At 47.3% G+C, this 20,214-nt stretch overlaps 1 protein-coding gene across 2 annotated transcripts in view; it reads left to right on the top strand.

Annotated features, from left to right (window-relative positions):
- Positions 1-13,971, top strand: part of BCAR1 (BCAR1 scaffold protein, Cas family member) — a 53,371-nt gene extending 39,400 nt beyond the window's left edge. For both annotated transcript variants that reach the window (XM_032230598.1, XM_032230599.1), the window contains 5 exons: positions 465-617; positions 1,337-1,432; positions 6,455-7,576; positions 10,091-10,180; positions 13,167-13,971. In XM_032230598.1, the coding sequence (XP_032086489.1) occupies positions 465-617; positions 1,337-1,432; positions 6,455-7,576; positions 10,091-10,180; positions 13,167-13,685 (1,980 nt within the window). In that variant the 3' untranslated portion in view covers positions 13,686-13,971. The remainder of the gene's footprint in view (positions 1-464; positions 618-1,336; positions 1,433-6,454; positions 7,577-10,090; positions 10,181-13,166) is intronic.
- The last annotated feature ends 6,243 nt before the right edge of the window (positions 13,972-20,214 follow it).

The raw sequence follows: 20,214 nt of genomic DNA, 5'->3' as shown, positions 1-20,214 counted from the left end.
CTATCTATCTATCTATCTATCTATCTATCTATCTATCTATCTATCTATCTATCTATCTATCTATCATCTAGCTATCTATTCATCCAATCAATCAATCAATCAATTTATGGACTGCCCATCTTACCACAGGGTAGCATTTTGCCAATTCTTCAGCCATTCCGAAATTAGATCAGACAATCAAACAAATTTCCACGGTGGTGCCAGGAAAGCTTGCTCACCTTGCCAAAACAGGTGAGCAGGTGGGCACCAGCAGGGAGGATGCTGCTCATCCCCAAGGCCCTCTGGTCCTCCATGGCAGGCCTCTGCTAGAGTGGCCTCTATCCAGATGCCCATGTTGCTAGTCCGGCATCTGGAAAGGATCTTCTGCCAGTGAGGGTCTGCCAAGAGGACGAGGTGCTGAAGCAGGTTCTTGATAGAGTCGGCCATCTTTCTGGCTCTGAAGCCTCCCCTTCCTTCCTCTGCAGGTGGTGATCCCCACACGGGTGGGGCAAGTCTACGTTTACGAGACCTGTCCGAAAGGAGAGCAGCAGGACGAGTATGACATTCCTCGGCAGCTCCAGGAGATTTACGACGTGCCCCCCACAAGGGGCTTGATGGTGAATCGGAGTGGCCAAGAAGTGAGTGTGCTGGCTTTGTCTCTTGGGGCAAGGGGGCCACGGGGGGGGGACGGACGTGGCAGGGACACACCCCATTTTTACCCTCCTGGCCCAAGACTGGTCAAAACTGGGCTTAGGACATATGCGGATTCTTTAACGATCACTTGACTTTTATTTATTTATGTTGTTACATTTATACCCTCCTCTTCTCCCCATCCGAATTCGGCCCTGCCAATTTCTGGCCTGCTTCAGCAATAGCAGCAGGGAGGAAGGGGTTATACAGGCGGTCCTCGACTTACGACCAGGTTGATCCCCCCCACATTTCTGTTAAGTGAGATATTTGTTCAGTGAGTTTTGCCCCATTTTATGACCTTTGTTGCCGTGGTTGTTGGGAAGGAAGGAAGGAAGGAAGAGGGAGGAGAGGATGAAGGAAAGGCAACAGCACTCATTTTACCCACCTCAGAAGGATGAGGTGAGCCAACCTTGAACCTGGTGAGAATCAAACTGCTGGCAGTCGGCAGAATTAGCCCGCAGTACCGCGTTCTGACCACTGTGGCCCCATGATTCTCTTCTCAAAGAAAGGGGGTGATGAAGAAGCCAGAGGCTACTTATATCAGGAGGGGGTTTAAGCCTCGAGGCCTGCAATAGTTCCATATCCTGAGACAAGAGGTGGAGAAAATCATGGAGGGATTTTGGTTGATTGCTTGAAAAAGCAGCTTCACAATGTCTCCTTTGCCCAGGTCTACGACAGCCCTGCGATGATGGGCAAGACCGCCAACAGTGGAGCCCATGAGATCTATGATGTACCCCCCAGCGTGGAGAAGAACCTGCCAGTGGTGAGTGGGGCCCCCAGAACCACCCAGGAGTGGGAATCGTGGCTTTGTTAGTCGGAAGGGGTCTGGAGAAGGGGCAGCAACGGTTGAGCCAACGGTTGAGACCTCTAGTAAGGGGCACCAGCCCACTGGACGGCAGAGAAGGCCTTTTGGCCAGGCCAGGATTTAGCCATTGTGTGTCCTCTGACAGTTTGCGTTTGTGTGTTGTGAGAAAACCTCTCCTGTATACAGGTGCTCCTCGACGTACAACCACAACTGAATTTTCTGAACATTTATGTTGCTAAGTAAGGCAGTTGTTCAGTGAGTTTTACAAACTTTCTTGTCACTGGAAACAGCTTGGAGTGAGAGCAGGTTTCTGCCTGTCTTTTCCAGGCTGTCCTCAACTTACAGCCACAGTTTGTCGCTAAGTGAAAATTTGTTCAGCGAATTTGGCCCCATTTTACCATCGTTCTTCCCACCATTGTTAAGTGAATCACTGTAGTTGTTTATGTTAGTAAGACGGTTGTTAAATGGATCTGCCTTCCCTTTTGAGTTTGCTTGTCAGAAGGTTGCAAAAGGGGGATCATATGACCCTGGGACACGGCAGCTGTCATAAATGTGAGTCAGTTGCCAAGCATCTGAATTCTGATCATGGAGATGCTGAAATGGTCGTAAGAGTGAAAAATGGCCAGAAGACACTTTTTTCAGTGCCTTGTAACTTTGAACAGTCACCACATGTAGTCCTCGACGTATGACCACAATTGAGCCCAAAATTGATGTTGCTAAGTGAGACATTTGTTCAGTGAATTTTACAACGCTATTTTACAACCTTTTTGACCACGATTGTTAAGTGAATCACTTCCGTTATTTAAGCTAGTAACCTGGTTACTGCCTTCCTCGTTGTCTTTGCTTTTCGGACGGTCGCAAAATTGGATCACACAACCCCGGGACACTGCAACCATCTATAAGTCGGTTTGCCAAACATCCGAATTTTGATCACATGACCCTGGGGATGTTGCAATGGTAGTAAGTGTGAAAAACTGTCATAAGTCACTTTTTTTCATGGCTGTTGTAACTTTGAACTGTTCACTAAATGAACTGTTTTAAGTCAAGGACTAGCTGGATGTCCTTCCTGTCTCTGAATGATCTTTGCTGTTCTCCGGATTTGACCTGGTGCAACAGTAGATGGGGAAAACTTCGGACCCTGAGCAAAGATGGGACAGCAGAACCCGTAGCTGGAGACAGGTAGTCCTCAACTTACGTCCATTCATTTAGTGACCATTCAAAGTCACAATAGCGCCAAAAAAAGTGACTTACGACCAGTCGTTGCACTTATTTTTCTGCCAAACATCCCCAACAGCCTTTATTGTCATTGCACAAAATAAATCCAACAAAATTGGTTGTTTTTTTAATTAGGTTATTAAGTATTTTAAAATATAAAATACAAAAGTAAATAATAGAACAATGAGAAGGAAAAGGGAAAGAGACGTGAGGAGGGATAAGAAAATAGAAAAAGAAACATTGACTTCTCACTCTCTCTGTTGCAGTAAAATAAGGCAGTAGCATTAAATCACAGCTTTTTGCTTTTCCAGAGTAATAGGAACAAGTTCAGTGATGGTATTTAGCCGGTTCAGAACGGTTCAGGCCAACTGGTCATGGCGCCCTGTGGGTGGGGGTGGCCACGCCCACCCAACCTGGCGCTATGCCATCCTATTTAGCCACATTTTCTAAGCATGTCTGCAATCTGCACGTGCGAGCAAAGCGCGCTTGCAAAAGGCTCACATTTTCACTGCGCGGCAAACTAGTGGTAAAATTATGTGAAACCTACTTCTGAACAAGTAATTTCTAGAAGAATTTAATCTGTAAAAATCAAAGTTTCATTCTTTTCCACATCAAGCAAGAAGTTCAGAAGCGGTTTCCATGTGGAAACAAAAGTACTGATGTCCTTTTTTTTGGTCAGAGTGGTCAGTTTTGTCATTTCAGCCACTCCATCAATTTCTGCAGCCATTCGTCCATGGTAGGCATCAAAGTCTCTTTCCATTTTTGCGCTTAACAATAGTCCTTGCGCTTATGAGCGTTGCAATTTCCCCATGATCATGGGATCAAAATTTCAGGTGCTTGTATTGCAACCGACATGTATTCACGACAGATGCGACATTCCCAGGTTGTGGTCGCCACATGCCTCCTTTCCCAGGTGGCTTCCGACAAGGACAGCCCCGTTTCCTTAAACCACTGTATGATTTACGTAACCGCTGGTCGTTCGCTTAAAACCCGTGGCAGAAAAAGGTTGTGAAGGATGACTCATTGCCTTGCTTGGCAGCAGAAATTCTCATCCCAAACTGCGGTCCGTAAGTCGAGGGCTTATATGTACCCTAAAATTAATTCACAGCACAACAAAGGTTTGGTTGCAAATTTCAGCCCAGTTTGCCAAAGGACCTTATCTTTCATCGGCTGATATTTGTAAACTGGAGGAGGAGAAGTGTTGAGCATTGCTAGTTTTCATGACTCCTGATATTTATGGGTCACTTCATACACACACGCACACACTCCTTGATATGGCCCGTTAAAATCAGGGGGTGAATTGTTAGAATTGGGCATTGTGCTCCTTTGGTTGACACTTTCCTTGCCAGCAGGAGTTGGTGTTTCTGTATAGTCTGTGCCTGGAGGACGGACGGACACACACACACACACACACACACACACACACACACATCCTTGTTCTCCAAGGTAATGAAGTAATTATTAACTTCCCTGCCCTTTGTTTTACACGCAAGTCCTTTACGCAAAGCAAAAGTGACAATTCATTCCTCAATGTAATCCGAAAGGGGAAAAAATAAAATAAACATTGCCGTTCCTTAATCAAAGGGCCCTGAATACAGATAAGTCAAGGCTTCTCAAGGCTAAAGTGGACCGCCTGTTTTCGTTTTAACCCTGTTGTGGTTTGCTTGACAACACTGACAAGGAGGAAGTCATAAAATTAGGCAGAGATTCACTTAATAACCAGCTTGCTCAGCAGTGGAAATTCTGGTCCCCATTGTCGTCGTAAGTCGAGGCATCTGCAATGAGTGGGGCGAGAGACTCAGAAGACCCTCTCCCTTGGGAGAGGGAGCAGAGGGAGGAAAAGAGTAGGAGAGAGAGAAGGATTGGAAAGAGGAGAGAGGAGAAGGAGAGAGGAAGGGGAAGGAGAGAAGAGAGGGATGGTAGAGGGAAGAAAGGAGTTAGGGAGGAGGAGAGAGGGAGAGAAAACAGGATGGTGGTGGAGAGGATATATGAAAAGCAGAAAAACAAATGATAGTCCCTGTGTAAGAGGAACTGATATAATATTGGATAACACAAAATAGTGCTGCTTAAGATGTAATGCTATACTTGTGGTTACCTGTATGAAAACAAAAATGAAAAAAACTATTTTTTTTAAAAAAAGAAGAAACTCTCCCTAGTTTCTCAGGCTGTAAATGAGAAAGAAGAGAATTTAAGCTTCATTGGCAAACCATCTCAGAATCAGTTGAGCTAATTCCACTTAATTGGAAGGTTTCCTGAACAGAATATCCCAAATCTTACAATTCAAAGTACAATGCTGAGCTTTTGCTCTGCTCGTTATCCTGCTGTGGGCTGCACAAGTAGTCCTCGACTTACAACAGTTCACTTAGTGACCGTTTGAAGTGGCAACAGCACTGGGAAAAATGACTTCTGGCCATTTTTCACCGTTATGACCTTTGCAGCATCCGCCTTGGTCACGTGATCAAAAATTCAAATCCTTAGCCACTGACTCATGTTTATGACGGTCGCAGTGTCTCAGGGTCATGTGATTCTCTTTTGCAACCTTCTAACAAGCGAAGTCAATGGGGAAGCCAGATTCACTTAACAACCGTATCAATGGCCGTGATTCACTTAACCCAGTGTTTCTCAACCTTGTCAACTTGAAGATGTCTGGACTTCAACTCCCAGAATCCCCCAGCCAGCATTCGCTGGCTGGGGAATTCTGGGAGTTGAAGTCCAGACATCTTCAAGTTGACAAGGTTGAGAAACACTGATCTTAACCACTGTGGCAAGAAAAGTCGTAAAATGGGGCAAAACTCACTTAACGCCTGTTTAGCCATGGAAATGTTGAACTCAATTGTGGTCCTACATTGAGGTCTGCCCAATTAATCCAAGGATCTGGTCTTTGGGGGAGAAAAAAGCGGGGATCTAGGAAGTATTTCTATCACATTTCATTTTCTCCCTGTTTATCATGAGGACAAGTTGAGATGATCAAAATAAGCAGGGTGACAATACACCCTCGCTTAACAATACACTTACGATGGTTCATGTAGCACTTAAACCAAAGTTATGAAAGACCTACTTCCGCCTATTTATGACCTGCATTGAAAGTTCTGTTCGTTGGGCCTCTGCCCGTCATATCACGAAACTTTGTGCAATTGGCAATTGTGTTGCTGCAAAAAATGTCGTAATATTGTGGTTGATTATATGCCTGATTTTACAACCCTCTATGTCTTATGGCCATTCTAGGCAGGCTCCATTATGGTTGCATGTCGAGGACTACCTGTACCAGGGGTCTCCAACCTTGGCAACGTTAAGACTTGTGGACTTCAACTGCCAGCCAGTTGAAGTCCAGAAGTGTTAAAGTTGCCATGTTGGAGACCCTGGTACGGGTAGTCCTCAACATACAACCATAATGGAGCCCCCTGCTCTAGTCTATAGTGTTTGCTTGGTTGATTTGGACTTACTCAGTGTGCAAAACACAACTAACAGTAGAGTAGTGTAGAGTAGAATAATAGAGCAGAGCAGAACAGAACAGAACAAAACAGAACAGGATAGAATAGAATAGGTCCCTTCCAACTCTATTATTTTGTTATTCACTCTAGTCCAGGGGTCTCCAACCTTGGCAACTTTAAGACTTATGGACTTCAACTGCCAGAATTCCTCAGCCAGCTTTGCTTTGCTGGCTGAGTAATTCTGGGAATTGAAGTCCACAAGTCTTAAAGTTGCCAAGGTTGGAAATCCCTGACCTGTACGGTGTTGGATCAGTTGGCTGATTTATCTTTGCAGGTATATGACATCCCTCCGTCAGTCAGCAAGGATGTTCCAGATGGCCCCCTGAGGGAGGAGACCTACGACGTGCCCCCCGCCTTCTGCAAGGTGAAGCCCTTCGACCCGTCGCGTCATCTGCTCATCCTGGCTCCACCCTTGGCGCCCCTGGCGGAGCCTCCCTTGCCTGAAGACGTCTACGACGTGCCTCCCCCCGCCACCAAAGGGGTGTCAGAAGCTCAGGAGATCTACGACGTCCCACCAGGGCTGAGAAAACTGGCCAGCCAGGAGTTGTATGACGTGCCGCGAGAGCTGACCCTCGGTGGGAAGGACGGAGAAGCCGACTACATCTACGACGTCCCCCCACAGGCTGATCGGGCTGACGGCAAGCGGCTTTCGGCCTCCAGCACGGGCAGTACCCGCAGCAACCTTTCCAATTCTTCTCTGGACATGGTGCCCGTTCGGGAAGCTCCGGACAAGGAGTTACCCCTCGACCAGGATGTTGCGATGGAGACGCTGGCCCGGCTCCAGAGCAACGTCAACACATCTGTCTCGTCTCTCATGTCTTTCATCAGTGGCAGCTGGCGCAGCCCCGAGAGGATGGAGACCCACGCGGGACACATCCGGGGGGCAGCGGAGAGCATCAAGGGCGCCCTCAGGGAACTGCTGGAATTTGCTCGTGGGGTGGTGGGCAGCGCCGCCCAGGCCTCCGACCGCTCCCTCTATTCCAAGCTCAGCAAGCAGGTGCAGAAGATGGAGGAGGTCTACCAGGCGCTACTACGGCACAGCCAGGCCTTGGAGGGTTGCGGCTGGGCCCCTAGCGCCCTGGTCGCTGCCAAGCCGGGGGCGCCAGATGACCTCGAGCACCTGGTCATGTACTCGCGGGGGGTGCCTGACGACACCAAGCAGCTGGCCTCCTTCCTGCATGGCAATGCCTCGTTGCTCTTCAGACGGACCAGGGGGTCCCCGGCCTCCTCGGGGGAGGGCGGCCATCCCCACGGCACACCCTCTGAGAAGGCCAGCAACATCCAGTCGCGGCCCCTGCCTTCTCCGCCCAAGTTCCTGGCCCAGGACTCGCCCGACGGGCAGTACGAGAACAACGAGGGCGGCTGGATGGAAGACTATGACTACGTGCACCTCCAGGTGGGCTCGGCCTTGGGCAGGAGGGCTGGGAGGGGAGGGCCAGTTGGGGGGGAGGGGAGGGAACTAGTCCCCCTCACACACTTGGGATGATCATGTCTGATAGATTCATGCTGCAGGCCAAATTGGTCATTTCTGGCAGTTTCTGGCCGATCTTATCTTTTACGTGTGAATGTGATCAGTATGAATTTCTCTCTGAATGCACACTTTCCACGGCCAGCTGAGGAATTCTGGGAGTTGAAGTCCACACATCTTAAAGAAACCAAGACTGAGAAACACAGCTTTAGATTTTTGATAATTTAAACCTTTAATGATAAATAACAAGAATAAGCTGATAACAATACAATACAATAGCAGAGTTGGAAGGGACCTTGGAGGTCTTCTAGTCCAACCCCCTGCCTAGGCAGGAAACCTAGGCAGGAAACCCTATACCCTATCACTTATGATTTCTACAGTGTTAATGTTGATCAGCATAACGTTATTTATTACAATGCTTAATTAAGGGGAGCAGAATTAATGCCTGGTTCTAGTCTTCCTTCGCCTGCAGACCAGTGGTGGGTTCCGGATCCCGTCGCAACCAGTATGCTGCGACGGGGCCGGACGTCTACCTCGGGCACGCACACTGCGCACGCATGCATGCCCACTGCCCTGCGACGCTCCAGCTGCTCTGCGGAGGTCATGAAGGTGGCGTACGCTGCTCGCGTGTGCACGAATGACCCAGTTGGCTTAAAAGCAGGTAAGGAACACGGGCGGGAGGGTCAGCCCACCAAAACACCGTTCCGGTACAGTGGCTGCTGCTCCCGGCTGCCACCAGTACATCGGTACGGGGGCGTACCGGCCAGAACTCACCACTGCTGTCATTCTGGCACTCCCTGGGAGATCTTGGGACAATCCCTCTCTCCCAGATGAACCTAACTTACAGGGCTGTTGATGCCAGATAAATAGGGGTGTATCCTGCCTTTTTCTCTTGAAGGAAAGGCGTTCAATATTGGTCACTACACTACGAAAAAGATGTTGAGACTCTAGAAAGAATGCAGAGAAGAGCAATGAAGATGATGAGGGGACTGGAGGCTAAAACATACAATGAATGGTTGCAGAAACTGGGCATGACTGGTCTAGAGAAGAGAAGGACCAGGGGAGACAGGATAGCAGTCTTCCAACACTTGAGGGGCTGCCACAGAGAGGAGGGGGTCAACCTATTCTCCAAAGCACCTGAAGGCAGGACAAGAAACAATGGATGAAAACTAATCAAGGAGAGAAGCAACTTAAAACTAAGGAGAAATTTCCTGGCAGTTAGAACAATTAATCAGTGGAACCGAAGTTGCCTCCAGAAGTTGTGGGAGCTTCATCACTGGAAGCTTTCAAGAAGAGACAGGACTGCCATCTGTCAGAAATGGTGTAGGGTCTCCTGCTTGGATGGGGGGATTGGACTAGATGACCTCCAAGGTATCTTCCAACTCTGTTAATCTGTTAATGTCAATCTTATGAGTTATTCTCTTCTACACATGAGGTGCTGGTCTTCTCGTGGTGCAATAGCCGCCTTTGGAATACTGTTGTGTGCCACCATGTCTACGGCCCCCATTTCTCCTCTCCATGGAGGCTTTGGGGAGCTGCCTTGAGGTCTGCAGATGGGGCCAAGGGGCTTGAGCTGTGGGTCCTTCTCAGCAGGGATGGGGGATTAATTTTCCCAAGGGGGCCACAAGAGGGTGTCAGCCAATGGAAGGACTCCCACCTCCTGTGGCCTGCTTATTTACATTTGACTTCTAATTTCCAATTGACCTCCGGTGGGCCAGCCAAGGGCAGCCAAGGGATCAGATTTGGCCCCAGTGTGTGTGTGTGTGTGTCTGTGTGTCTGTGTCTGTGTGTCTGTGTGTGTCTGTGTAATGCCCAGATCTGCTGTGGAGGCACTTTCCACTAACCTCTTTCTTCTCCCCCCCCCACTCCCGCCCACATTTTTTATTAAGTTATAAGGTATGATAGAATACAAAATATAAAAGCAAATAAAAGGACAATGAGGGGAAGGGGGAAGGGGGAAGAAAAGTGAGGGATAGGGGGGAAAAAAGAAGCATTGACTTCCCACACTCTCTGTTGCAGTAGTATAAGCTTTAACAACAGATCTCAACTTTTTGTTTTCCCATAATGATAAGAACAAGCCATTTCTACAAAGATCTATCAGTCTAATCTGTGAAACCCAAAGTCAAAATTTCATTCTTTTCCACATCAAGCAAGAAGTTCAGAAGTGGTTTCCATGTGGAAACAAAAGTACTTATGTTCTTTTCTTTAATCATTTCTACAAAGATCTATCAATCTAATCTATAAAACCCAAAGTCAAAGTTTCATTCTTTTCCCCATCAAGCAAGAAGTTCAGAAGTGGTTTCCACGTGGGAATCAAAGCCCTTGTATCCTTTTCTTTGAGCAGAATGGTCAGTTTTGCCACTTCAGCCAACTCTACCAACTTCTCCCGCCATTCGTCCATGGTAGGACTTCCACTAACCTCTTTCGTTGTGTCTCGGACAGGGGAAGGAGGAGTTTGAGAAGACGCAGAAAGAGCTGCTGGAACGGGGCAACATCATTCGGCAAGGCAAAGGGCAGCTGGAGCAGCAACAGGTCTGTAGGGGAATATTCTCTCTCTACACACACACACACACACACACACACACACACACACACACACACACCAAGCTTATGGCCATCTCCTCTGGCTCACAACCATCCTCTAAAGTCTTGGCCTGTTTTGTAAAGAGCAGTTTCTGGCTGAGACAAAAAAAAAAGAAAGCGATTTGTAGTCCTTTGGTCGCAATAAGAGCATTGATTAGAATGCAGCACTGCAAGGCATCATAAATATGAACCAGTTGCCAAGCGTCCAAATTCTGAGTACACGACCACGGAGATGCTGCAACTGTCCTAAGTGTGAAAATGGTCATAAAGTCACTTTTTTCAATGCCGTTGAACAGTTGCTAAACGAATGGTTGTTAAGACTAGGACTACTGTATTATTACAGTTATGAATTTCCACCTCTGTTCTCCTTTCCTGCAAGGACTCCCTGCATGTACGACAGTTTGCTAAAAAGTGCGGAAAAAATCCATGTCTTTCTGAAACCCAACAGGTTACTTCAACAATGGCAGGGATTGGGCATTTTGGGCATCAAATGAGCCACCGTGGTGCAGTGGTTAGAGTGCAGTACTGCAGGCTACTTCCACTGCCTGCCGGCTGCCTGCAATTTGACAGTGCAAATCTCATCAGGCTCAAGGTTGACCCTTCCTTCCTTCCTTCCTTCCTTCCTTCCTTCCTTCCTTCCTTCCTTCCTTCCTTCCTTCCTTCCTGTTAGAATGCAGAATTTCAGGCTAACTCTGCCCACTGCTAGGAGTTCGATTCTCACTGGCTCAAGAGGTTGACTCAGCCTTCCATCCTTCCGAGGAGGGTAAAATGAGGACCCAGATTGTTGGGGGCAAATAGGCTGACTTTGTAAACCGCTTAGAGAGGGCTGCAAAGCCCTGTGAAGCGGTATACAAGTCTAAGGGCTATTGCTGTTGCTATTCTTTCTTGACAGGTAATCTTCAATGCCAAGCTTCCAAGTAACATATCCCATAAAATAAAGTCCAAGGCATCCATCTTCCATCAAAGTCTGTTTATTAGGAACATATATGATTGACAAGGACTTGATATAATTCTGACTCTGGCCAGGATCCGGAATGATGCAGGATAAAAAGCAAAAGTTTGAAACTTTCCCCCTAAGTCACAATCTCCAATCAGTTCTCAGTCCATCAGCCCAGGGACTCTAAACGCCACCTTCCTCCAGCTTCAGGCATCCTCGCTGTTCCCACGGGAAGGAATGCCACCTAGACATAACATTCACCCTTTATCTATGTAACCCCCCCTTTTTTTTTCAACAGTTAGAGAGTGGCGAGCCTGAAATACCGTTAAGTTCCTTTACTTGCAAATCTAAAACTAAGAAGAAATAGACAAAGGCTACAATAAAATATGGCTACACATATGTAATCTTCTGGGTCGACACTCAACTTACGATTGGTCATTAAACCACCGTTCAAGGTTACAACAGATTTCAAAAAGGATGACCTGTCTATGACTGCTGCCCACCCCCACCCCCCCAGTTCCATGATCACATTTTAGATGCTTGGCAACTGACTCACGTTTACAATTGGTTGCAAGCAGTTGTAAATTCAAGTCCAGTCATGTGCTACTTCAATTTACAACTGCAGTGACTTACAACCAGGGGTGAAATTCAGCAGGTTCTGACAGGTTCTGGAGAACCGGTGGCGGAAATTTTGAGTAGTTCGGAGAAGTGGCAGATGCCACCTCTAGCTGGCCCCAGGAGTGGGGTGGGAGTGGAGATTTTGCAGTATCCTTCCCCCAGGAGTAGGGAGGGAATGGGGATTTTGCCTATCCTTTCCCTGCCACACACCCCAAGCCATGCCCACAGAACCGGTAGTAAGAAAAAATTGAATTTCACCACTGCTTACAACCAAAGTTCTGGTTATGATTATAAGTCGAGGACTCCCTGTCCTTATGTAAGAGTTTGACCTATTTCCAAAGCAATAAGGACCGGATTGTTGTGTAGCCTTCTTTGGTGTAAACAATGTGTTTGATCAGCCTAATCAGCAGGGCTCCTCATGTCACTTTGTGATTTGTCAATTGGCAGTTTTATAATTCTCATTAATTATGGCATCTCCTGCCTTTCGGTCAACAGTTTGCTATTGTATTTTCCCAAAAATAAGATCCGCTCTGATATTAATTTTTGCTCCAAAAGATGCATTAGGGCTTATTACCCACTTAGGTCTTATTTTGGGGGAAATACAGTACTAAATGTGTCCATCGGGCTGATGATCTTAACTGGGGCTTATTTGGGGGTGGGGCTTATATTATGAGCATTCAGAAAAATCATGCCAGGACTTATTTTCCAGTTACTGTATTTTTCAGAGTATAAGATTCTCCGAAGTATAAGACGCACCTAGCTTTTGGGGAGGAAAACAAGGGGAAAATATCTCCCTCTGCCTCCCAGCAATTTGCCTCCTTGCAATAAACAGCACAGACGATATACACTATTTGTGGTATTATATTTCAGACTATACTTGTACAGATGCTGTTAAAATTGATGTGCTTTCTGGAAGTATAGTTATTCTCTGCTATTTAAAAGAAGATACAATAGCACCTCTTCAGATCAAGCATTTAATATAGTTAATATACTGCCATAATGTACATTTCTCCAATTCTTTGCTATTTCTATGGGTCAGACACACATGCACAGAAATACACCACAAACAGTGTCTATTGTCCGTACTGTTTGCTGTTTGTTGCAAGGAGGCAAATTGCTGGGAGGCAGAGGCAGATTTCTCCCCCTTGTTTTCCTCCCCAAAAGCTTGGTGCGTCTTATACTTCGGAGCATCTTATACTCCGAAAAATACGGTAGTTAAAATACCACGTGCCTAAATGATCTTAATGATCAACTTAATTAACTCCTGTGCGGACTGATAATTGTAGCCTTTGCAGAGAGTTAGGGGGTGTAGAGCTTTTCGTTAGGTCTGCAGTCAGCCCAGGGGACAGGTTGGTTTTCATCTTTGCCCTCTGCCCACAGCTGAAGCAATTTGAGCGACTGGAACAGGAGGTGACTCGCCCCATCGACAATGACCTGTCCAACTGGACACCCCCACAACACTACCCTCACATGCGGGGCGGCGGCACAGCCCTAGGGCCCTCCGACCGGCAGCTGCTGCTCTTCTACCTGGAACAGTGTGAGGCCAACCTCACGACGTTGACCAACGCCGTGGACGCCTTCTTCACCGCCGTGAACACTAACCAGCCCCCCAAGATCTTTGTGGCACACAGCAAGTTCGTCATCCTGAGCGCCCACAAGCTGGTCTTCATCGGCGACACTCTGTCTCGCCAGGCAAAGGCCCAAGAGGTCCGCCAGAAGGTCACCCATTACAGCAACCTGCTCTGCGACCTGCTCAAGGAGATCGTGGCCAGCACTAAGACAGCTGCCCTCCAGTACCCATCCCCAGTTGCTGCCAAAGACATGGTGGAACGGGTGCACGAGTTGGCCAACAGCACTCAGCAGTTCCGGATGGTCTTGGGGCAACTGACAGCCCTGTGAAGAAGCGGAGAAGTTCTTGGATGAGTGAATGGATTGTAAATATTTTGTCCGGTTCCCCTGCCCGCTGAAGAAGGGCCTGTGGGGGACACTGACTTCTCCTTCCTTGGTAGACACAGACCATGTCAGTCCCGGATCCCTGACCCCCAAGTCTGGCTGCAGCCGAGAAGACGGTCCCATCCCTTGCAACGATTGTAGAGGGCAAATAATTATATTTTCCTGTTTGATTCCAGAACTGTTTGGCTAATGATCACTATTTAAATCAAATAAAGAAACTTACAATCCATTCTGTTGGGGCCTAAGAGAGACTCCTCTCCATGGGGCATGAAAGAATGTGAAAGAGAGGTGGGGGGTGTTGGCTTGTCTTCCCCCAGTTTGGGTTTTCCTGAGTGATTGGGAGGAAGTGGAGGGTTCTCTGAGCAGGGGTGAAATTCAGCAGGTTCTGACAGGTTCTGGAGAATCAGTAGCGGAAATTTTGAGTAGTTCAGAGAACCGGCAAACACCACCTCTGGCTGGCCCCAGAGTGGGGTGGGAGTGGAAATTTTACAGTATCCTTTCTCTGGAGTGGGGAGGGAATGGAGATTATGCAATATCCTTCCCCTGGAGTGGGGAGGGAATGGAGATTTTGCAGTATCCTTCTACTGGAGTGGGGAGGGAATGGGGATTTTACAGTTTCCTTCCCTTGGAGTGGGGAGGGAATGGAGATTTTACAGTATCCTTCCCCAGGAGTGGGGAGGGAATGGAGATTTTGCAGTTTCCTTCCCCTGGAGTGGGGTGGGAATGGAGATTTTGCAGTTTCCTTCCCCTGGAGTGAGGAGGGAATGGAGATTTTACAGTATCCTTCTACTGGAGTGGGGAGGGAATGGAGATTTTGCAGTTTCCTTCCCCTGCCACGCCCACAGAACCCGGTAGGACAAAAAATTGAATTTCACCATTGCTCTGAGGATTTCTGAGCTAATCCTGTTGGTTGGCAGCTTCTGTCCATGGGCTTCCTGGCTTGGAGAAGACAAAGCCAGCAGCCGTAGCGCTTGGACATTCCTACCAAGGTTTCAGAACATATTTTCCCCAGGCTTTAAAAGGCCTTAATGTAAAACCAGCCTTTTCCCCTCCTGAATTTAAGCATTTACATTACTTAAAAAAAAAAAGATTTTCCGTTTTACTGGAGCAAAGCCAACCATTTAGCACCCTGCAGAGTAGGCTACTCCAGCAAATCTTTTGAACCAAGATACCTGAAATGGGCTAACTTACAGAATACCGTATTTTTCGGAGTATAAGAAACACCTTTCCCACCCCACCCCCTAAAAGAGCATAGAAATATTGGTGCATCTTTTACATCGAATACAGCCATTTTTGGCCTCCCAAAGTCCCGCCCCTGCATCCCATTTTTGTGAAAAACGAGCCATTTTTGCCTTCCCCCAGCCCCAAGGAGCACTCTGCAGGCTTCAGCGGGGCTGGGGGAAGGCAAAAACACCTCCGTTTTTGCAAAAATAGGTTCCATTTTCTGCCCGTTTTTAACAAAAATGGGCGTTTTTGCCTTTCCCCAGCCCTGCTGAAGCCTGCAGAGTGCTCCTTGGGGCCGGGGAGGACAAAAACTTTTTTTTCTTACTTACCTCTTCGAAATCTTGGTGCATCTTATACACCAGTGTGTCTTATAGTCTGAAAAATACGGTATGTCCAAAATCTGGATCTCCCAAGGGAATGCAATTTGGGAAAGATGTGGCTGCTTTCAGTGCTACTGGATGCTGCTGCTGTGGTCATTTTCAACTGTCTGTGACAGTTTCCCAGGCAGTCTGGCATTCCCTTGCTCCCTTCCCTACCGAACAGCACCACCTACCTCTCTGCTGGGAAGAGAAGGGAGGTTTCTGATTTCCTGCAGATTCCCACAAGGAGATCTTTAAAAATGGGCATCTTGTTAGAGGTTGCTCCTGGGTTTTTTTCCCCGATCGTAATTATTCTGTTTCTCCGTTTAAGTGAGGAAGTATCACTGAAAGGATAACCGAATGGGACACAGTTTGTCTAGTGTCCCATTAAGAATGTCATCTACTGCGTATACCTCTCTTGGTGCCTGAGAGTAACCACTTGCAGGGAATAAAAGAAAGTTGCAGGGGAGGGGAGGATGAAAAATTCTCTATAACACCTGAATGCAAGACAAGGAACAATCGATGGAAACTAATCAAGGAGAGAAACAACCTAGAACTAAGGAGACATTCCCTGACAGTGAGCACAATCAGGGGAACAGCTGACCTCCAGAAGTTGTGGGTGCTCCAACACTGGAGGCTTTTAAAAAGTAACTGGACAGCCACTTGTCTGGAATCATATACAGCAGTGGTGCAATTCAGCCAGTTCTATCCGGTTGGGTCGAACCGGTAGCAGTGGCAGCAGGAGGCTCTGCCCCCCACACCTGGACATCATCATGTCCTGTTTTTGATGCTCTGCGCATGCAAGGAAGGTCCCGCGCCTGTGTGGAGGTGGCCGGCACGAGTGCTCACATTTGTGAACCAGTAGCGAAGGTAAGTTGATTTCACCCCTGGTGTAGGGTCTCCAGCTTGAGCAGGGGGTTAGACTAAATGACCTCCAAGGTGGTCAATGGAAGGATTTATATTCCTTGCAGGCGGCTGGTCATTTGCATCCTTTTAGAGGGTTGTTGAGGCCACCTGGCGGTTTATCTCTGTCCTCAGGGTTACCTGAGTGGAGCAAATGGATGTGGAGCCTTCTTGGAACTGCTGAAAGGACCTGTGTTGTGGAGCTGTGCTTTCTTCCCTGTGTCCCTTCCCTGTTGAACTCAGGCGCAGGCTGTTGGGGATGAGTCTGTCCTGCCTGCATCTCAAACTGAAGCGCAAACGGATCCTGCAGTCTGCAATTTTTCTGGAAATCCGTTCACACCCTTGGACCATTCGAAGGGGATTCATCCCAAAGTGCATCGCTTAATCTCTACTGAGATTCTCGGTCCTCCAGGTTGTCCCAAAAGGTCTTTTTCAGACCTCAACTGGACTTTCCTATTTTTTTCCTTTGGAGACGTCTTGCTTCTCATCCAAGAAGCTTCTTCAGCTCTGGATGAGAAGCAAAACTTCTTGCCTCCTGAAGGAACCTAGCCAGGAACTGGAGATCTGCCTCGACAGACCTCTTCTGACAGAGGATTTTCAAAAGGCAGGAAGAGAGAGAGAAAAAGAAAGAAAGAGAAAGAGGGACGGAGGGAGAAAGAAAAAGAAAGAGACAGGGAGGGAGAAAAAGAGGGAAATAAGTTCTGTTTGTAGTTGGTCTGCCTTGGGTAACTTCTTTTTTTAATTATTATGCATTTTCCTTTATTCTACATCACGTTTCCAGTTTTGCAACAACAGTCCTTTTTAAATATACCTCGTATGCACCCTGATCATAACCGTTATTTTCGTAGTCATACAACAGTGTCTCTTTTAAATACATGATATTGTACGTCATAGTTATACCCCTTATTTTCATAGTTGTACAATAATGCTCTATACATTTCACAACCTATGATGGCGAACCTATAACACGCATGTAACAGGTGGCACGCAGAGCCCTCTCAGTGGGCAGGCGAGCCATCTTCCAGCTCAGTGCCACCACACATGGGCGCGCGCCTCCCCCCCATCCAGCTGGTTTTGGGGTCTCTGTCACGCATGCGGGAGATACGTGAGCATGCTCAGGGGGCAGGGAGGAGTGTGGGGGATGCAGCGTGCCCCCGCACTCTGTTTTTGGTCCGAGGAGGTTTCAGGGAGGCCTGGGATGCGGGGGGGGGGGGTCACGTGTGCATGTGCAGGGGGTGGGGGCGCGGAGGGGATGTTGCATGTGCATTGCATTATGGGAGCAGTTTCGGCATGTTAGGAGAAAGGGTTAGCCATCACTGCTCTATACATTTTAATCTATAGTCACGTACAGTCCAATAGTAATATTGCTTACAGTATATGTCCTTATGTATATCTATATGCCTGTATTTATTTCTAATTTGTTAATCTGAAACACATGAAGAACGGTTGCAGGAATTGGTATGTCTACTATTTTAATGAAAAGAAGGACTAGGGGAGACATAATGGGAGTCTTCCAATATCTCAGGGCTGCTCCAAAGAAGAGGGAGTTAAGCTATTCTCCAAGGCACCTGAAGGCAGGACAAGAAGCAATGGGTGGAAACTAATCAAGGAGAGAAGCAACTTAGAACTGAGGAGAAATTTCCTGACAGTGAGAACAATTAACCAGTGGAACAGAAGTTGCCTCCAGAAGTTGTGAATGCCCCAACACTGGAAGTCTTTAAGAAGATGCTGGATAGCCATTTGTCTGGAACGATATAGGGTTTCCTGCCTAGGCAGGGGGTTGTACTAGAAGACCTCCAAGGTCCCTTCCAACTCTGCTATTGTATTGTATTGTATTGTATTGTAATCTTCTTTCGTTATTAAGTCTCTAATCTCTGTACCTGTTATCTAGCCAATTGTACCATAAGTCCCATGTTGAGTAAGACTGTTTCCCCTTTATCTTTAAGTCCCATCGTTAACCTGTCCAGCTTGGCACATTCTAACATTTTCTTTATTACCATTCCGTCTGTAGGGATACTTCCTACATTTTGTGCATACGTCATCCTAACCCTCGGGTGACTTCTTGAAACCAGTTGCAGAATGTGGGACCTTAAGGTTGCCCCTTAGGAATGAGAAGCTGTGAGGGACAACCCATAATAAGCATGAAGCACGAGTTTTGGCAGGCTTACACGGTCTCTTTCCAGAGCATTTGCTCCTCCATTTATTTTGTGAATTTATGTCTTCTCCGGGAGCTTCATTCAGCCAGGCCCTCCCTCAGTTTCCTTACAACATCCCTGTGAGGTAAGCTGGGCCAAGGCTTCTCACCCATTGAATCGCTGTAACTGAGGGTGGACTTTGCTGTGGAGGTTGGAAAACGTCAGCTACAAATGAAGATTTTTCCAGGGCCCCGGGGTAGAATTCCATCACTGAGGCCAGTTAATTAAATTATATTGACGGTGCCCCAGGATTAATGAGATAGCTTGGATTTTCTGTAGGTACCTTTAATTGTTGTGTTATCGATTGCACTCATCTCTTCTTAAGGACTCATTTATCTTAATCTTGAAGATGAATTCCACTCCTTCGCTTGGAGAGAAGATCTGGATGGAGATTCTGGCCCAGCCAATGATGGTAAAGAATATCTACCAGGTCAGCCCAGGATTTTTTTTTCTTTTAGGGAAATATTTCAATTTTATAGAGCTGGCGGGGAGGGGTGGGAGGAGAAAGATCCCTGAAGAAAATCCACCTTCTTTGATCAGGTTGTGCCACTTGGCCATGCTGGAAATTGTCTTCCCAAAACAGCTGGGCCTGTGGGACCGAAAGCCAAAGCTGGAAGACCAACTAGATCAGTGCTGGCGAGCCTTTTCGGCACCCGGTGCCAAAATGGGAGCATGCTTCAAGTGGGTGCCGTAAACTGAAAGACCACTGTCTGTATGTGGGCGCTGGGAAGATGATTTTCCGGTTTCCGGCACACACATGTGCACTGGGAACCTGGTCTTCTGGTTTATGGCGTACATGCAGATGCAAATACCATCTGGTCAGTGCGCAGGTGTGCGCCATCTTCCTGGCATATGCATGCACACCGGGCGGCTGCTCTTCTGGTTCCCAGCACTCCTGCGCATGTGAAGACCAGCTGGCCAGTGTATCGGGACCCGGAAGAGCAATAGGAGATGGCTCACATGCCTGGAGAGAGGGCGTTGCATGCCACTTTTGGCACGAGTGACATAGGTTTGTCGTCACGGAACTAGTTGCTTGAAAATTAGCAGTTCTGATGTTATTTCTGGTTCCAGCTCAGCATTTTTTCAGTAGTTCAAAAGTTTCCTGTGACTTCAGCTTTGCTAAGAATTTTTTCCACTCTCAGTTTGGAAAGCCCAAGTGGAAACAAATCCCTTGCCCAATGTTAGAAAGTTATTCTTTCCAGCTAATCATGAGTTACACATCGGTTCCTTTTAAAATGCATAATTGCATGCAATTCCCTGTTCGTCAGGGCGACACACAATCCACCGGAGATCCCAAAGGTGCTTTTTCAAGAGGCAACTGGACTTCAGCTCTGGAGCTGAAGAGGCTTCTTGGATGAGAAGCGAAACGTCTTCAAAGGAAAACCAGAAAATCCAGTTGCCTCTTGAAAAAGCACCTTTGGGACAACCATGACCTGGATGATGGAGAATGTCCACCATCAGCACAAGAGCTGAATGGACAATGGGGCCCAGGTTTCCTGCCCTGAACAAACATCTGCTTTTCAAAATCAGCAAGTCCACAATCCCAAGATTAGGAGCACGAGATGAGAGATCCAAATTTCGGTTCTGATCTGGCTGTGCTGAAAGGCTATGGGGGAGGGGAAGATGAGTGAGGACCCCATGGGAGTATAGACTGGCCCTTCAAAGCCACAGCAGTCATATTTTGCCTCTCCTGAAGACTCAACGTGGTATACAAAGCGATGAATTGGCCCCAAAGTGCCTCCAGCTCCAAGTTCTGGATTCTGTTCAGGATTTATTTAACTGCACCTTCCAGAC

The sequence above is a fragment of the Thamnophis elegans genome, chromosome 14 (assembly GCF_009769535.1).
Source record: "Thamnophis elegans isolate rThaEle1 chromosome 14, rThaEle1.pri, whole genome shotgun sequence".
Lineage (NCBI taxonomy): Eukaryota > Metazoa > Chordata > Lepidosauria > Squamata > Colubridae > Thamnophis > Thamnophis elegans.
Note: the sequence above shows the minus strand (reverse complement) of the source record. Positions and strands in the feature narration are given on the sequence as shown.